At 48.2% G+C, this 13,339-nt stretch overlaps 2 protein-coding genes across 5 annotated transcripts in view; one reads left to right on the plus strand and one right to left on the minus strand.

Annotated features, from left to right (window-relative positions):
• The window catches only part of Cd300lf (CD300 molecule like family member f), a 15,319-nt gene extending 10,268 nt beyond the window's left edge, over positions 1-5,051 (plus strand). For 2 of the 3 annotated variants that reach the window (XM_052757004.1, XM_052757005.1), the window contains exons 4-7: positions 217-374; positions 3,212-3,234; positions 3,613-3,762; positions 4,180-5,051. In XM_052757004.1, the coding sequence (XP_052612964.1) occupies positions 217-374; positions 3,212-3,234; positions 3,613-3,762; positions 4,180-4,326 (478 nt within the window). In that variant the 3' untranslated portion in view covers positions 4,327-5,051. The remainder of the gene's footprint in view (positions 1-216; positions 375-3,211; positions 3,235-3,612; positions 3,763-4,179) is intronic. The other variant, XM_052757006.1, reaches the window with a different exon arrangement.
• The window catches only part of Rab37 (RAB37, member RAS oncogene family), a 66,639-nt gene that overhangs the window by 36,289 nt on the left and 17,011 nt on the right, over positions 1-13,339 (minus strand). The gene's annotated exons all lie outside the window — the stretch shown is intronic.

Below are 13,339 nucleotides of genomic sequence, written 5' to 3' on the forward strand. Positions count from 1 at the left end.
GTCTGTAGCGAGGGCTTGCGTAGGGCCTGGGAAGCTTAATTCAAGCCTCTGGTTGTACAGTTCTTGCTGGGCTTCTAGACACAGTCTTTGAAGGAACCCAGAGTGAGGGTGCCTGACTGGAATCCAGAGTTCTGCAGGCTATAAGGTGCTGAGGCTGCCCCTGCCACCCTGTGGCTGGGAGGCACAGGCCTGGGTGCATGTCTCCTGCTGTTCCAGGCCCGGCGGTGACGGTGGTGATGGAGGTGATGGTGGTGATGGAGGTGGTGGTTTTTTAGAGCTCAGTGTGCTCCTCCCAGTCATCTCTGCAGTACTGCTGCTTCTCCTGCTGGTGGCCTCGCTCTTTGCTTGGAGGATGGTGAGGAGGCAGAAGAAAGGTGAGTGTGTCTGGCCCGAGGCTGGGGCTGGTTGGATGGTGTGGGCCACTGATGGCTAGCACTGCCGTGGAGAGCTGGTCCCAGGGACTATCCAAGCAGTCTCGGAGAGGCTGTGGTGGAAGGGCCACCAGCAGCTGCCCGTCTGAAAGGCTGGAGGTGGTCTGTTGTTTGAACTCCACTGGGAAGATTGGGAGTCAGCTGTCTGCTGTGTACATCCCTGCTCCTCTGATCTGCCTCCTTCCCTAGTTTGGGCCACGGTGGCAGAAATAGCAGTGACTTTAGGAGGACAGCCCCCTGTAGGGAAATGTGCTTGTGAAGGAGGTGCCGAGCTCACACGGGAGCAGGAAGACACACACACACACACACACACACACACACACACACACACACACACACAGTATAGGTGCATGTGTGCTCTACACATACATACAGGTGAGTATGTGTTTCCAGGTACCAGGAGCATCAATGTGACTCTAGTTTCTGCTTCTCCCCTTCCCATCAGCCCCTTCTCAGGCTGACCTACTTGTTCTAGGTGGGCCTGCTTTCTCAGAGAAGAGCCCCTTCTCTCGGGATCACAAGGTCTCTCAGATCACAAGGTCTGGCCTCAACCAAGTCCTTTCCTGTCTGGCTTCACTTCCACATTTTCAAGTAGTCGTAGAACATTTCTCAGAACGCCCAGCGACCTGAGATGTCCCCACCCCCCACCCCCACTCCTGCCCCACCCTGCCCCCACCCCCACGCCGAGCCTAGGGGACTTACATTCTCAGAGGACAGAGTGAGTGCCAGGACAGGACTACCCAGGGAAACCCTGTCTCAAAACACAAAACAACAAAACAAAGGCAGGCTCTCACTATGTAGCTCAGGCTGTCCTGGAACTCACTCTGTAGACCAGGCTGGCCTTAAACTCACAGAGATCCACCTGCCTCTGCCTCCTGAGTGCTGGGATTAAAGGCCTGCGCCCCCATGCCTAGCTAGCCTGGGTTCTTTTAAAAACTTAATAAAATTTTCAAGTGTAATGTGTGTGTGTGTGTGTGTGTGTGTGTGTGTGTGTGCGTGTGTGTGTGTGCATTCGTGTACCCACATGTGCACACCACAGCACATGTGTGGAGATCAGAGGACAACTTGTGGAAGTTGGTTTTCCCCTTCTACTATGTGGGTTCGGAGAATTAAACTTAGGTGCTGTGGGATGGTAGTATGTCAAGTGTGTTGCTGATTGGTCAATAAATAAAGCACTGATTGGCCAGTGGCCAGGCAGGAAGTATAGGCAGGACAAGAAGGAGAATAAAGCTGGGAAGTGGAAGGCTGAGTCAGAGAGACACTGCCAGCCGCCATGATGACAAACAGCGTGTGAAGATGCCGGTAAGCCACGAGCCATGTGGCAAGGTATAGATTTATAGAAATGGATTAATTTAAGCTGTAAGAACAGTTAGCAAGAAACCTGCCACGGTCATACAGTTTGTAAGCAATATAAGTCTCTGTGTTTACTTGGTCGGGTCTGAGCGGCTGTGGGACTGGCGGGTGACAGAGATTTGTCCTGACTGTGGGCCAGGCAGGAAAACTCTAGCTACACTTAGGCTGCCAGGTTTGATGGCAAGTCCCTTTACTCACCTAGCCATCTTGCTGACCCCAAGACCCTGGTTCTTATTCATTCCTGTGCTCCCAAAATCACTGACTGAGACCCAAGTTTAAACATTTTCTCTATTCCTAGGTCTCAGGTCATTTGATATTAAAAACCAGGGGTAACCCTTTGTTTCTCTTTCTGTCTCCAGAGCAAGGGGTGGGAGTGTAGATAGGGAGGAAGGTCAAGGGTAGAAAAAAAAAATTACAAAATCCAGCAATCTCTCTTTTCCCCACTTCCGCCCCAAAGCCTTGTCCACTCCATGCTGACCCAGCTCAGGCATCCTAGCTGGGGGCAGATTGCTTAGTGGTCAGGCACAGCCAAGCATCTGCAGGAGGCAGGCCCAGCCACCCTGTGGCTCAGAGCCTGGCTGAAGATGAGCTGGAATTCAGTATTAGATGAAGGTGGGGGATGGACAAATGCCATGGGAGGAAGGACCAGTGTAACCAGAGGTGGAGTTTCTCTGTCCTGCCCCGTCCCACAGCCGCTTCAAATAATCACTTTGAGGCTTATATTATTGTAAATGCTTGGCTGGTGGCTCAGGCTTATTACTAACTAGCTCTTATACTTAAATTAACCCATATTTCTTATCTATGCTTTGCCACGTGGTTTATGGCTTGTTACATTATTTTCCTCAGTGGCTGGCTGGCGTCTCCTGACTCTGTCTGTCCCCTTCCTCTGAGACCTCAGTTTGATTGTTCTGCGGAACCTTATCCTGCCTCACCATTGGCCAAACAGCTTTATTATCAACCAGTAAGAGCAACACACATTCACAGCCTACAGAAGGATCCTCCCATGACAGACCACATGGTCCAGTTACTAGTAAGGATAGGCATGACCTTGAAGTGGCCTTGAAGGATGTGTGGGATGGAGGAATGATGGTAATAATAAGCAAAGTTACAAAGGAAACCCAGGATCCTGCAGGGAGAATGTCAACTCTAGGAGAGCCGAGAGCTGGCAAGGCACAGTTGTGTGAAGTCAGGAACAAACAGGTTAAGGTCTCTTTCTGGTGGAGAAATGGAACTCTCATCTCAGAGATGACCAGTGTCACAGAGTGTGCCTCCCAAAGGGTCAGAATTCGAAACCAGATCTCGTGTCTCTGAGCTAGAGCCTTGTTTGTGCCCCACCCCACCCCACCCCATGTCTCTTCCTTGCATGTAAGGACCTCAAAAGTCTCAAGGATAGGTTTTCTAATTTCAGATTTTTTTTTTCCTTTTAGCTGCTGGGCCACACTCAGAGCAGGTAAGTGTCCTGGAGGCTAGACAAGAGGGACCAGAAGGCTTCTCTTCCTCCTCCCTTATTTTCCACCTCCTGGGAGCCTCTATGTCCAAAGGCATCAGAGAAGCCATATACCAAAGTATTGACAGACTCCTGGCCCCTGCAGGACTGGGGGGATGAGGGTCCTAGAAACAGTTAGAGGTGAGGAGGATGAGGGACCTGGAAACAGCCAGTGGGTAGGAGGCCTGGGTAGATAGATAATGGGGTTGGGGATGGGGAGCATAAAGAGCTGGGGGGGGGAGTCACAGAAAGCAGAGAGACATGTGTTCCTCTGCAAAAGTAGAATCTGTTTCCACAGGCTGATTCCTTGACTTGCACATCCTCGTGTGTCCCCAACCCCAGGTATTGCAGCAGTCTCTGGAGGGTGACCTCTGTTACGCAAACCTGTCCCTTCGGCAGCCCGGACCCTCCCACGGCTCCTCTCGGAACAAGGGCTCCTCCATGTCTGCCTCTGGCAAGGCCCACGAAGAGGAAGTGGAATATGTCACTATGGTACGTCTTTCATGGGGCTGCAGAGATGGGAGCCTGTCACTGCCCCCCCCCCTTTGGAAGGCAAATTTCGTGCCCGTGCGGACACAGCTGGTGAAGGCGGGGCCTGAGCAGATCCAGCAGGTTTCAGAAGTGTTTCCACACCACATCTCAACCCTGCAGACTTTGCCTGTCTAATGTAATCCTAACACTGGGCGGGGAAAAGCCCCGCTGCCCAATTGGCTCAGGATCCTGTAAGAAGTGCTTCTCCTGGGGCAGAGGTGGGACTCTCTTGTGTTGTGACTGAAGGTTATTTGGGGTTCCTAACAGAATGGTGGGAAGCCGGAGCCCTGACCTACCTCCTCTGAGGGCTTTCTTGTCTCATCGGGTGGCCACGGCTCCCCTCCAGCCTTTCTGACCTTGTGACCCTGTGTATCCCAGGCTCCTTTTCCCAGGGAGGAGATTTCATATGCAGCTCTGTCTTTGGTGGCCTTTGGCCAGGAGCCCATTTACAACAACACTGACTGCCGCATTCCCAGCACAAGCCTTGAGGAGTCCACGCAATACAGCAGCATCAGGAAGCCCTAGCCTGTGGCCCTGCTTTGATCTTGGTCCCTGAAGAAGGCCTGGGAGTGTGTACCCACACATCTGCCTCTGAGGCTGCTTCCTTACCAGGCTTAGAGGGTGACTTGAGCTCGGTTCACCCAGCCCTCATGGCCTTTAGCTCTACTAAGGGCTTGGAATCCGGCCTCAGGGGGCTCCATTAAATTGAGTGTCTTCCCACATCCCCTCTTACAGCCAATATACCTCGGAAGGTGCAAGGGAGGCTGCTTCAGGGAGGCTGTGTAAGTCGTAACAACAATAACAACAGTAGTTATAGCAATTAACCTCTATTTATGGTTTATCATATGGCCCCCAAAGACATTTTCATCCTAATGCCCATAATCTGTGAATTATCTTATACATTGAAAGACAGGTGCATGTGTGTTTAAGTTAGGATTTCCAGATGACTCTGTACTATCCAAGTAGGCTCAGAATAAGGTCACAAGGGTCTCTCTAAGGGGAAATAGAGCAAGTAAAAAAAAAGAGAGAGAGAGAGAGAGAGAGAGAGAGAATGCATGGTGGGGACAGAAGTGATGCAGCAGGAACTGGGATGCTGCAATCTCCAGGAGCCAAAGAAGGCAAGTATCAGACTGTCGCCTGGGTGGGGCCTCCAAGAGGAATCGGGCCTGAGCTGAGTGCAATTGACTGTGTACTTCTGGCTTTCAGAATTGTAGAAGAATAAAGATTCATTTTTTGTATTTATTTATTTACCTTTGTTTGTTTGTTGGTTTGTTTGTTTGATATGGGGTCTCTCTGCTTCACCCTGACTGTCCTGGCACTATATACACTGTTTTAGTCACTCTGTAGAACAGACTGGCCTCCAACTCAGAGATCCACCTGCTTCTGCCTCACAAGTGCAGGGATTCAAGGCATGTGCCACCACGTCCAGCTACGTTGCATTGTTTTAAATTAAGCCCCTGGATGACTGTTACAAGGGCTACAGGAAGTCACGAGGCAGGTCCCCTTCTCTAAATGCTTCACGGTACAGTATTGAACTTTCTTTTTCTTTTTTTTTTTTTTTTGGTTTTTCGAGACAGGGTTTCTCTGTGTAGCTTTGCGCCTTTCCTGGAACTCACTTGGTAGTCCAGGCTGGCCTCGAACTCACAGAGATCCGCCTGGCTCTGCCTCCCGAGTGCTGGGATTAAAGGCGTGCGCCACCACCGCCCGGCTTTTTTTTTTTTTTTTTTTTTAAAGATTTATTTATTTATTTTGTATACAGCATGTATGACCAGAAGAGGGCACCAGATCTCATTACTGATGGTTGTGAGCCACCATGTGGTTGCTGGGAGTTGAACTCAGGACCTCTGGAAGAGCAGTCAGTGCTCTTAACCTCTGAGCCATCTCTCCAGCCCCGTTGAACTTTCTTAAGGGTGCTCTGTCATCATCCCATCCTGCAGGTGAGGAACCCATCCTGTAGTGAGGCTAAGAGACTTCGTGCCAAGTTTTATAGCCAGTAAGCACATGAGGTGGATTTCAACCCGGAATGGGCTTCAGGGTCTGGGATCTTTGCCAGCACCCTCCCCTGTTTGTACTGGAGGAGAGGGTTTGTGTGCATGTGTGGGCACGTGCATATACATGTGTGTGTACATACAGCTGCTTATGACTGAATAGAGTATTTATAGACATTTGGCTTAGTGCCTTGATTCTGGGGTCCTAGCAATCCTCTCCTCAGAATATAGCCTTGGTTTCATGGTGTTCTTTTCCTTCTTTGCCCAAGTTAATTCTCCTCCCAGCAGTCAGAGTAGTCCATTCAAAGTTCAGAGCTGGTGGCTTCTGCCTTATGACCTCCACGGCTTCTTCCTCTGCCTTTGACACCCCCACCCTACCCCACCCCTGGAACCCATAGCTCCCTGCTTGTCTCGTGAATCCCATCTCTGTCTACGCCTTCATTGTGCTCTATCCACCCCACACCAACCTCTACTCTTTCCTTACCAGATGCTACAGTTTGGATCTGAAATGTCTCCCAAGGGCCAAGTGCTAAAGGCTTGATCCTCAGCCTGTGGTACTACTGGGAGTCAGTGTAACCTGTTAGAGGGCGGGGCCTAGAGGGAGGAAGTGACGCCACCAGGAGCCTACCCTTGAAGGGGATGTGGGAACCCTGGCCTCTCCTCTCTTTCTGTTTCCTGGCCCCTGTGAAGTGAGTCGCTTTTCTCTGCCGCATGTACCCCGTCAGGGTGTTCTGTCTGGCCACAGGTGTGAGGCGGGGAGTCAGGCAGCTGCGGATTAAAACCGCGGCAACTCTTTCCTCCTTAAAGTTACCATCTCAGATATCTTGTCAGTGCAATGGAAAGCTGGCTAACAAGGAAGCAATACGGTTCCCTTCTCAGGGCTTGGCACTTGCTACCCTCTCTCTGGAATGTTCCTCCTGCAGATTTTTAAATAGCTCCCTCTCATCAACACGTCTTGATCCTCTACGGGCAGCAGCCCCTGCTCTTCTCCTTCAATTCCTCTCTGTCCTGTTTTATTTCTCAGTGCTGAGGCCAAATACCCCACAAAGAGAAACTTTAGGGAAGTATGACTTGTTTGGCCTTACAGCTTGAGAGGAGATAGCCCCTTAGGGCTGGGAAGGCATGACGTCATGGGGCAGTTGCTCATATTGTATCTATGGTCAGAAAGCAGAGCGAAGGCAGGGGATGGGGCCAGGCTAAGAAACATCAGCACTCACTCCAGTGATCCGTTTCCTTTAGGTAGGCCCTACCTCAGTAATCCCTCCCTCTAGTAACTTACTTCCTCCAGCTAGACCTTAATGAATAAGTATTTTGAAATCCTTAGTAGTAGGTTTCTCCACTGATGTGATAAGCCAAATCAAGCCAAATTAAAAGTCCAGGTTTAGTGAGCAAAGCATTCCCGGGTGATCTCAAGGGAAGGAGAAATCACGTGGCAGGTCTATGGACTGGAGCTTAAATACCCTGTAGGCGGGGTCCTGAGGAGCTCTAGGGGAGGAGCCGCTGCTTGGCAGACTTTCTGAGGGGCAGGGTTTGGAGAGGGAAGAGGGAGCTGAGACAGAACTTCCCAGCTACATTAACTACCTACTTCCTGCCTCAAGTCCCACCCCTAGCTGAGAGCCAAGTATTCAAAGACATGAGCCTAAAAGACATTTCACATTCAAATCATGCAGGGCTACTTTGAGTCATTGATTATTTATTGATATGTGGGTTTGTTTTCCCTGTCTCCATATGCTCCCTTACATGGTACTGTCTAATTTGTTCATTCCCTTTTCCTAGTTAGTGGCTGGTGCACGATGGGTTCTTTGAGGTTTTTTTGATTGACTTAGTGAATAAAAGATAATCATAGGTGGTTAATACTTGAGACCCCAGGGTAAACTAGAAGCAAGGACACTGATGCCCATCATTTTAGGAAGGAAGCTGGTCAAACACTCCAGGATTTCAAGACTGACTTCCCAGAACTGCTATGGAAAGACCTCCTTCTCTTTTGAAGACTTGGGGAGGGGTGAGGAGCTATGGAGCCCTGTGATGGAGAAAAGGGCATATTGTCGTACTTCACTCAGTTTTGGTGAGGACTAAGGGTGAAGTGTCATGGAGAGGCTCAACAGTGCAGAGGCCTTAGAAGTATTCTGTGGTCATTACTGGCATGTCTTGAGGTTATCTGATGACTGACAGCTGCAGACACCAGAAGTGGACCTGGGTAAGTGACCTTGGTGACCTTGGTACAGAGATCCTTTATTCTGCTCTAAAAAGGGTTTCCTTAACTCTGAAGAGCTATTCTGATCCATCCTGGGGAAATTGTCCAATCCAAAGTGCTTGAGTATTTTTTTATTTTGTTTTATTTTTAAACATTTATTTATTTATGTATATTAGTGCTCCATCAGCATGTATACCTGCACACCAGAAGAGGGCATCAGATCTCATTACAGATGGTTGTGAGTCACCACGTGGTTGCTGGGAATTGAACTCAGAACCTATGGAAGAGCAGCCAGTGCTCTTAACCCCTGAGCCATCTCCCCAGCCCTATTTTGACCTATTTTTAAAATTACATTTATTTATTTATTCATTTATTTATTTATTTGTATGGGTGGGTACACAGGTAGGGTGGTCAGAGGACAACATGCAGGAATCAGTTTTTTCTTTCCACCGTGTGGGTTTTGGAGATCGAACTTAGATCTTCAAGCTTGAATAACAAATACTTTACCTGCTAAAGCATCTAGATAACCCCAAACTTGACTATTCTATTTTTTTTTTGAGGTTTTATTTACTTTTATTTTATGTGTATGAGTGTTTGCCTGAACGTATGTCTTTGAAACTTGTGTGTACAGTGATTGATATCAAATCTCACATGGTTCTGAGCCTCCACGTGGGTGCTGGGAAATGAACCCTGGTCCTCTGCAAGAGCAGCCAGTGCTCTTAACCACTGAGCCATCTCTCTAGCTCCAGACTTGACTATTCTTGAGTTGATCATTTGGACTGTTTTGACCCAGGTTGTTTTGAGATCTGTGGAGCAGGAAGAGCCTACATGCAGACCTTTAAATGAGACGGTTCAGAGCTGAGCAAAATGAGAGAGAGTTGTAGTTCTCTCTCCAGGGCCCACGTCAGGACATTGGGGTGCCTCCTTAGCCAGTGTGCACACAGTGCTTTTGTGTTTGGGTTTACTTTAAGCAGCCTGCCCTAAACAGAGCACATAGACACATGTCCATGCTGCTTAGCAAGGAATCCATCGTTTTTGCTGTTACACGATCACAGATCCTTGTGAGCGATATTGCTATGAGACTTCTGATGCAAATGAGGAACAAGGCCAGATGTGGTGGCCCGCTCCTTTAACCCCAGCACTCGGGGGCCCAGGCAGCTCAGTCTCTGTGAGTTATAGGCCAGCCTGAGCGACACAGTGAGACCTTGTCTCAAGGAATAAAAACAGCAAGACTCACACCGAGGAAGGCAGGGAAGGCTAGGATTTTGCTCAGTTTGGCTTGAGTGGAAGAACCTAACTAACAGCATCCCCTTCTATCTGGACAACGGCTGTGGGCTGAAAATGAGAGTTTCTCATTGCCTGGCTTTCTTTTTGACATGACAACACATCGTTAACATCTGCAAAGTTCATGCCTGAGAACTATGTGATCAAGTTACCCTCTCCCCAAAACCACACACACACATACACACAGAGAAATCTATAGTGATTTTAGTAATTTTATAGTTTGTTAGGACTGCTTTTCTTCCTTCCTTTCTTTTTTTTAAATATAGTAAGTTGCTGGGGGGCTGTAGAGTTGGCTCCATGGTTAAGAGCATGTCCCATTCTCTTAGAGGTCTCAAGTTCGGTCCCCAGGACCCTTGTCAAGCTGCTTTCAATCACCTGCAACTCTAGCTACACTTTCTGGTTCCCTTGGACGCTATGCTCATGTGCACAGATTCTCCCTCACACACATATACATAGTTAAAAATAGTACAGTCTTTAAAAATGTAGTAGTTGTCCCTATTTTTTCGTGCATTATCGTATGGAGGGATCATACATGTGTCATGGCACCAGTGTGAATTCAGGTCAGAAGACAGTTTTGTGCAGTCCGTTGTCTTTTCCCACCTCTCCAAGGGTTCCAGGGTTTGTACTCAAGTTGTCAGGTTTGGCAGAAAGTGCCTTTACCCACTGAGCCATCGGGCCAGCCTACACTCTGGTAACTTCTAATTGCCTTAGACAGGTTTTGAAAAAGGCATCTGTAAGAAAGACATATTGCTGGTTGTGATGTTCTGATCCCAAATTCCAGCTATCTGAATTGATGACTTTTTTAAAGTCCCTAAAGGTAGTTGACACACGTACTGGTTCAGCCGATTCCACAGCTGACAGAGCAGATTCCTGACTGTGGTACTGATGGAAGCATCTAGATTCTTTGCCAGTTGGGTTGCGATGGCTGGAGTCAGTGTCTGCCCATTTGATTTGTTCAGACTGAAGCGAGGGTTTGGAGGAGGCTGGGGAAGTAGGAGACGGGGGTGGGGTGGGGGGTGGGGGGGGTGGGGGGCGCGGGGGTGGGGGGGGGGTGGGGGGCGCGGGGGGGTGGTGGTGGCAGAGCGAGCATGAGCACAAGAGGCTGGAAAGGGAAATGCTCTTATAGGCGGCTCAGATTTGTATCGAGCTATTGTCTTAGGCACATCCTGCTGCTCAAGAGCTTTGCTCAGGAGATGTGTGGGTGGGTGGCCAGCACCTTCATTGCAAGACAGTGGAATTTGGGTGGTGTGCCTCTGGGGTCTGAGTGAGGTTGGCATTTACCATCTTTGTATGGGTTCCAGGAAAACACATTGTGTTAGAATCGGCTCCAGGATGCTCTGGTGCTCAGTTCTGGCAGAGCACCTGCTTATTTATAGCCTTGTCCAAAGTTGCTGGGGTTCCCCTCCTTTGGCTTTTGAATTATTAATATTTAAAGATTCCACTTGATGTAAATTGGGAGGAGATGAAGTAGATGGCCAGTGGTTATTAACATTTGCTGCTCTTGCAGAGGACCTGGGGGTCAGTTCCCAGCACCCACAGGAAGGCTCACAACATCCTGTAACTCCAGTTCCCAGGGATTTGATGCCTTCTTCTGACCTCCGTAGGCTCCTGCATAAGTGTACATACATACACTCAGGCACACACACATGCACATAAAATAAACAAGTATTTTGAAACTTAGGAAGGGTTCGATTGTTTCCATTGGGGACTTGTGTGCTTCATGTTGACTTCAGAACTCTTCTTTTTTCAATCATCTGAGGGGGTTAAAAATGTGAAGTTCAGATAAATGTTGGCTTGAAGCCAAGCATAGTGGTGTACATCCTTAATCCCAGACCTTGGGAGGCTGAGGCAAGTGTGGTCTCTGTGAGTTTGAGGAGAACTTGGTTCTACATAGTGAGTTCCAGGCCAGCCTGGTCTATAGAGTGAGTTCCAGGCTGGCCAGGGCTGCAGAGAGAGACCTTGCCTCAAATGAACGAGCAAAAAGATAAAGCTTGGGTTGGAGCTATGCTGAAGTCCACTTTGGCTGGACACTTTGTTTTGGGATTTTATTTTTATTTCATGTATGTATGTATGTATGTATGTATGTATGTATGTATGTATGTGCTGGGGATTGAACTTGGGACCTTGCATATGGTAGGCAAGCATTCTACCACTAGGCTTTATTTCCAGTCCTTAGTTTGATACCTTGAAAAATAGCACTTATTTGACACATGAGGCTTAGAAAGACCAGATGGCTGGAATCCATTAATTTCATGTACTATTAAGGTTTTAGAGGGGCAGATGGAGTGGTCCTTTCATTTTCCCAGTGTGTATGTACATTTTTGTCCAGTGAAGCACTGAAAGTTAATTAAATCAGGGAGTCATAAAACAGATACATGCTTCTTCAAATGTTTTATTCTCACTCAAAACATTTGGCTTGTCATAATGTTATGATGAATTTTTAAAGATTTATTTTTTATTTATTTATGTGTATGTATGTGTCTGTGTATGCACATATGTGTGCACATACCTGCAGAGATGAGAAGAGGGTGTTGGATGCCCTGCAGCTGGAGTTATAAGCAGTTGCGAGCCACTATGTGGGTGCTGGGAACTGATCTTGGGTCCTCTGAAAGAGCAGCCAGTGCCCCTAACTGCTGAGCCATCATTCCAGCCTCTCCTGATTTTTTTTTTTTTTTTTGAGACAGGATTGGAGACACTGTGTAGCAGCTCTGGCTGTCCTAGAACTCACTCTGTAGACCAGGCTGGCCTCAAACTCACAGAGATCTGCCTGCCTCTCTTTGCCACCCAAGTGCTGGGATTAAAGGCATGTGCTACCACCGCCTGGCTTCTCTCCTGATATTTTTAATGTAGAGTTAAGGCCTTTTCTTTTTTCCCTCACTCCTCTGAGAGGCAGGCCCCATGTTTTTCCTGTGTGAACTGTGTGCACATCGTGTTGTCTTGTGTTCTAGTTTCTTTAACATGAAGCAGAACTCTAGCTACTTATGAAGCAACCTGTTGTCCCTCTGGTTCATATCCAGTCCCCTCCCTCCTTCTGTGCTAGCTTATCTCTTGACCAGTGCCTGAGCAGAGCAACTTGAGGGAGGGGCTCTTGGTCTTGAAGCTCGTGAAGGAGAGCAGATGGCATCTTAGTGGCCAGGAAGCAGAGGAGACTGGAGTCCAGGAAATCCAGGAAGGGGCTGGGGTGAGTTACAGCTCTAAGGCCCCCCGCCCCAGTGACTTTCTTCCTCCAACTGGTCCCTCATCTCCTTCTTATCACCTCCCAATGATGCCATTATATTAGGACTCCATTAAAGGATGACTGAGTCTGTTGATGAGCTCAGAGGCCCCAGGATCTAATCACTTCCCCAAAGCCTGTTAGCTGGCAGCCCTGGCCCCAGTTCATAAACCTGTGAGTATATTTCATATTTAAACCCTAATGAATTCTTCATTTGGTAGCACTTTTAAAATTTATTTAATGTATGAGTCCTGCATGTATGTGTGTGCCCCGTGTGCATGTCTGGTGCCCGAGGAGGACAGAAGAAAGCATCAGATCCTTCCGACCTGGTGGTTCAGATGTTGTGAGCCGCCATGTGTTGCTGGGAATTGAACCTGGGTCTTCTGGACAAGCAGCCAGTGCTCTTAACCACTGAGCCATCTCTCCAGTCCTGGGGTATTTTTTTTTTTAAAATACAGATTTTATGTATATTCTTTTCAAATCATTCACTTTCACTTTTGTGGAAATAATAGTCCTATTTCATTCACATTCTTTTCCAGTGGTTAATATCTTTTCAAATACTAATTGTGTATGTGTGTGTGTGTGTGTGTGTGTGTGTGTGTGTGTGTGTGAGTGTGTGAGTGTGTGTCTGTGTGTGTGTGTGTGTGTGTGTATGTGTGTGTGTGTGTAAGTCCAGGGACAGCCTGTGAGAGTCTGCTCCCTCCTTTTACCATGTGGGCTCTGGGGATCATTTGAACCCAAGTCCTCAGGCTTGGTGGCCAATGTCTTCACCCGCTGAGCCGTCCTCTCAGCCTCTGTATCTTTTCTGTTTATACTTCCCATTGATTAGTATATGGAGGAATTCATTCAATGATATCA

This window comes from Peromyscus californicus, unplaced genomic scaffold, assembly GCF_007827085.1.
Source record: "Peromyscus californicus insignis strain IS unplaced genomic scaffold, ASM782708v3 Scaffold_3__1_contigs__length_106647218, whole genome shotgun sequence".
NCBI classification, from domain to species: Eukaryota; Metazoa; Chordata; class Mammalia; order Rodentia; family Cricetidae; genus Peromyscus; species Peromyscus californicus.